Source organism: Lytechinus pictus, chromosome 6, assembly GCF_037042905.1.
Source record: "Lytechinus pictus isolate F3 Inbred chromosome 6, Lp3.0, whole genome shotgun sequence".
Classification (NCBI taxonomy): domain Eukaryota; kingdom Metazoa; phylum Echinodermata; class Echinoidea; order Temnopleuroida; family Toxopneustidae; genus Lytechinus; species Lytechinus pictus.
The window spans coordinates 15,206,921-15,212,500 of NC_087250.1; the positions used below are offsets into that span (position 1 = coordinate 15,206,921).

A 5,580-nucleotide genomic window follows, 5' to 3' on the forward strand; every position below is an offset into this window, starting at 1 on the left:
GGACATTTAATTTGTAATCTTTGGATTAATTTCCTCATTTTCTATTTTTTTTAATGGCTACTTTGCATAATATGCAAATTAATTTTCAGGCATTGGGATGAATTCTCATGCTTAGTGATATAGTAGCATATTAATGTCAACATTAATGAAATGTTTTCAAGCAGTCTATATAAGAAAAATCCCAATATCTTGACATTTTTTCCATATAAGGATGCTTATTTGCATAATATGCAAATGAGGTAGAAATTTTTGCACTTTTGATTGAAAAAATTGAATTCAGTTATTTATCATGAATTTCCATTCATATCAAATTATTTTGGACATTTAATTTGTAATCTTTGGATTATTTCCCTTCTTTTTCTAATTTTTAATGGCTAATTTGCATAATATGCAAATTTCATAAATTTCCACTGCTTGGATTTCTTGGGACTTTTAGTATGTTGTTTAGGGGACCTTCCTGGAAAGCATTTCAGTGGAATATCTCGTGTTGCAATTAGTGGTGGGTTACCCCCCTATTCTGGCTAGATTGACTGGACTAATAGTAGGGAATCTGATGAAAAAATCATAAAAATACAATAATTATTTCTAGGAGATGGAAATTTGTTAATTCTTGACCATTTACTGTGTTCGTGATATCAGATTAAAGACCAGATGTTGAACTTATTAGAAATGTAATTTTCTATTTAAAATTCAGATACCCCCACCTCCCAGTATCTACTTATTATCTTTTCTTTATTTTTTTTCTCAATCATGCGTGAATCAGGAATCTTCTAGTTCCACCAGGTGAAAGAGGAGATTCTAAGCTTTACAATGATGTAGGTCATTTGTCCATTGTATTTGTGACTAAATTATGATAAATGATCCATAATTCTTTGATTCATTTTTTCTGGGACGCACTCTACAGGCGTTTGTTTCTATTTTGTTTTAAATGATGATAAACAATTGTTTACGAGTAAACAATTAGGTGTAAGTTTTGATTTACTTATTCTTTGTCTGATTCCTTCTCTTGCCCAACATTTCTCCTTATTTTCCCATTGAATTAAATTTTCTTGTAGCTCTTAACTTGTACTGATAAATACTACAACACATGCTTATCAAACCATTAAGCATAGCTTTTTCAAAGCCATTTATTTACAAATAATATATACATGTACACATATATTTACAGATCTCTCATAATCACTCTCCTCCAGAAGCTTGAACCCTGAACCCAACAAAGTTTGGCAATTGGGAAAACAAGATACAGAAGATAGGGACATTGTAAAGTCTCCTGAACAGTGCACTCACACAGAGAGAATTTGAATTCCTAAATAATTATAGTAATTCCTTTAAATCAACATAAAATTGAGCCTTTTTCCCCCTTTATTTTCATACCAAATATGACATGAATAGTTAAGGCGTAGATGAGCAAGATGAGTTTGAAAACACAATTTCAAAACAAAGTTCCGCAGACATAAAGCTCAAGACTTCCCCCATTTAAAACGAATCTTTGATTAAAAAACACTCACAAAACTTCCTGTATCAAAGAAATCATTAGTATGAACGGACCATTGCTCATGCGGGGCCGACCCTGGGGAATTCTCTTCCATAGGGTTTGAAAACAGAGACTTCAGCAACCACCTTCAAGGGCAACTTGAAGACGTACCTGTATAATGGCGCTGTTTGACAGACAACCATCTTTGTATCGAAGGCTATCCTTGTATAGTTCAAACTTGCTATGAATTTTTTTTTCTCCCTTTCTGTATCATTTGCTCTGAAGCACCTTAAGCACCTAGTTGAAATGCAAAATGTGCTTTACAATTCTATGTGTTATTTTCATTTGTAAGGATGTAACCACCTTGCATAATGCACGCATTGTGGTGCCGGCATTGCCCCGCATTGATGCGTGCTAGTGCGGGACACTTTATGGCACGACTTGGCTATATCAGTTCACGCAATGTCCCGACACGTTCACGACATGTTTGCGCATATCTCGCGCATAGTTCACGCACTGTCCCAAGGTGCCTTCAGCAAATATTCTCAACACCCTATTCTGTGACGTATCTAGCACAAATTTAAATATTCCAAAGTTCTGGTGTTGACATCCTCTACGTTCGGTGATTAGGACAACTTACTCTGATCACGTGGTCTGCACACACAATTTGCGCATATCATTCGCGAACTATGCGTGAAGTATGCTTAGACTATTTTTGCAAAGTATGCGTGACCCTGTCGTGAACTAGTGAACTGCGTGCCACTACCCCAGGGGGTATTCCTTCTATTTCTATGTCACGCTGTGGCACACAGTGGCACGACTAGGTTGCGCATAGTTCACGAACAGTTCGAAAATTTGTAATGCGTGCCAAAATTTTCAACATGTTGAAAATTTTGGCACGCATTTCACGGAATGGCATGCACTGCCACGCACCTGTCCACAAGCTGGCACGCATAGTTCGCGCATTGGCCCGCATGAGTGCCTGCCCATGCGCAAACTATGCGGGAACCACAGTGCGTGCAAGTGTCACCTGGGCATCAGAAAGGTATGGCTCATTATCTTTTGTTTTTTTTGTTAAGTTTCTTTCACTAATCCGTAAAGGAGAGGGGATGTAGATTCACAAGTCATTTTGGACATGCTTCAGTATTTATAGCTACTACAAGAGTGAGCAATGCACTGGGTATTTGGTCTCAAATCAAAGAAGAGATTCTATTCGCACTGTTAATTTTATATTCATGATTGAAACGTATGGAATAATTGTGATATCTAACTCTAAAGAAAGGTTTCCTATTTAGTGGGATGCATTAGTACAGATAATTTTTTAATTAGATTAGGGTCAAAGTGATTTAAGTGACCATCTTTCATCAAAATTGGGGACAGTTGGCAGGAATGTCTTCCAATAACAAAGATGACAAATTAATAAAAGTTCCTGATAAATACTCCATTTCTCCTTTTTCTTCTCTCTCCTTTCATATTAGGCCCTTATGTAGCACTCATAATGACATCTCAAAGCGCTTCAAAGGTATATTTTAACCCCCATCAGATCCTGGCTTGCCCTAAACACAATGAATGTACTTTCTCCACTCCCTGAGGAGCATTCCAACAAGAGTTTTCAAACTCAATTGCTAGGCATCCTTCCAGGTTCCCAATTAAAACCTGGATGGAGAGTGGCAAATTGTTGATTGATGCCTTGCCAAAGGATGCTATAGGCCACAATGGGATTTGAACACACGACCCTCTGATTACAATGTGTCAATTAGTAAATATATCAATCTATGATAAGACAGTGTGTATGCTTTTAGAAGAGTAATTATCTTCAAGGTTCAATAATCTCAGAAAAAAAAACACAATTTCATACTACACAGGTGATCATTTCTTGTCTGCTTGACCGTTGTTGCGTTGTAAGCGGTGATGTTGACGAGGGCTGTTGCTTTTGTTGTTTGCTAACGTTTTAAGTAGCATGAACACACACAGGCGATCATTTCTTGTTTCCTTGACTCTGTTGTTGGGTTGTAAGTGGTGATGTTGAAGAGGGTTGTTGCATTTGTTGTTCCCTGTCTAACGTTTTAAGTTGCATGAACACACACAGGCGATCATTTCTTGTTTCCTTGACTCTGTTGTTGTGTTGTAAGCGGTGATGTTGACGAGGGCTGTTGCTTTTGTTGTTCGCTGTCTAAAGTTTTAAGTTGCATGAACACACACAGGGGATCACTTCTTGTTTCCTTGACTCTGTTGTTGCGTTGTAAGCGGTGATGTTGACGAGGGCCGTTGCTTTTGTTGTTCTCTGTCTAACGTTTTAAGTAGCGTGAACACACACAGGCGATCATTTCTTGTTTCCTTGACTCTGTTGTTGCGTTGTAAGTGGGGATGTTGATGAGGGCTGTTGCTTTTGCTGTTCGCTGTCTAACGTTTTAAGTAACCTGAACAGACCGGCTGCCTCCCTGATATGGCTGAACTCAATACAGAAAGCCTGCATCTCAATGAAGAGATCCTGCAGGATACAAGAAAATATGGAGCATATGTGAACTTACCACAGATAACCATGTGTATTAGTGCCAATTTAAACTACTTCAGACTGTTCATATATTAATATCAATACCTTAAAATATGGGACATATGTGAACTTTACTACAAAAGTTGACAATGCAAATTAAGGCTTCACCTTAGCTTTTAAGTAAATCCCCCAATGGGTCTATCACTATTGCAATTCATTTAAAGAAAATATGAATGTGTATTCCCTATACCAATTGTGATATTGGGGATATAATATGAAAATGTGTTTTGCATGATAACTTTAATTTTACACAGCAATTTATTCATATTGGGTGTCAGATTATTTTTGTTTTCTTTTTTTTCTAAGATTGTTTACTTTTCTTAAAAAACATATTCCAAAGATCGGAATAGGCTGAAAATGTATATAATATAATATGATTTTTTTTAAATATATTTACGTTCATAGGAATATAAAGATATCTAAGATTTGCACATAAGAATTTTCACAGAGAGTCAACAATTGAATAAAATATACAACGGCTACTACACTTCTTTTAGAAATTGGCACATTAGCTGCTATTCAAGTATAATATACATTACCGTGGTAACAATTCCGAAACAAGTTTGTACAAAACCCAATCAAATTACCACCCAAATTAAAAATATGTGGCAAAGAAATTCAGTGGGAAAAAAGTGCAAAAGCTGAGAAATAAGCAAAATAAGCATGGCATTCCAACCAAATGTTAGGTCTTTTTCCCCCGCAATAATAATACACTGTCCCACATATGCTTATCTCAGAGACTCCAACTCTCCCGCTTTCGGCCCATTTTCGCAAAATCTCCTGTTTTCCAGCTCGAGATTTAATATCTCCCGCCCAGGCCATGTTTCCCGCTTAAGATGTGTTATCTCCTGCTTAAAATTATCTTTCTCCCGCCCAAACTCCTTTTTAAAGTTAAACTAACTCAAATTTTCATATCCAAGCCGATATTCAAATTAAAACTTAAGTAGAGCGTCAACAATCCACGCGATCTCGTTCTCGTAAATTTAGCGGGCGCGAGCTAGCTAGCTAGCATCATCCCTCCTTAGGCCCTCCTATGGCCTTTGTGTATGATTTGATTCATTGAATTGTTAATTACTTGGTTCCATCCTAAGACGTACACCCCCCCAAAAAAAACGACCAAGAACGAAAGAGAATTGGGTGAAATATGATATAATTTTTTTAATATGATGATTGTCAAAGTCTATCACAAAGTTGGATTTTTAACATAAAAATGCCAAAATTTTTGCTTACTCGCTTCGCTCGCTCGCATCTTTTTATTAATATTACGTGATACGCCATATATCTAGCCCCCTTAAAATTTTTTGGCTCATTACGCCACTGGTGCCATCATATATTGAAAAATTAGCCCGAGATAGCATGAGAGTGCATCTAGAACCCTAGAGCTGCCTGGGTCCTTTTCGCGAGACCTGGACCCCGGCCGCAAAGTACTTCGTGCTTGTGATGTGTGCTTTGTGCACATCAAGTTGGAGTCTCCAGTTTGCTAGGGGATCCAGGCGGGAGAATCTCCAAATCAGAAGGTTCTTGGGGTTGGAGTCTCTGTTATCTGTGTTGG

At 37.4% G+C, this 5,580-nt stretch overlaps 1 protein-coding gene across 2 annotated transcripts in view; it reads right to left on the minus strand.

Annotated features, from left to right (window-relative positions):
• Positions 1-369: 369 nt before the first annotated feature.
• The window catches only part of LOC129263721 (CCR4-NOT transcription complex subunit 11-like), a 19,917-nt gene continuing 14,706 nt past the window's right edge, over positions 370-5,580 (minus strand). The window contains exons 11-13 of one of the 2 annotated variants that reach the window (XR_010293907.1): positions 3,517-3,965; positions 2,505-3,404; positions 1,096-1,837 (exon numbers count right to left, since the gene is read on the minus strand). Coding sequence is in view for 1 of the 2 variants with exons in the window: in XM_064101031.1 (XP_063957101.1) it covers positions 3,798-3,965 (168 nt within the window). In the remaining variant the exon portion in view is untranslated. Of the gene's footprint in view, positions 3,966-5,580 lie in introns of both variants that reach the window. The other variant, XM_064101031.1, reaches the window with a different exon arrangement.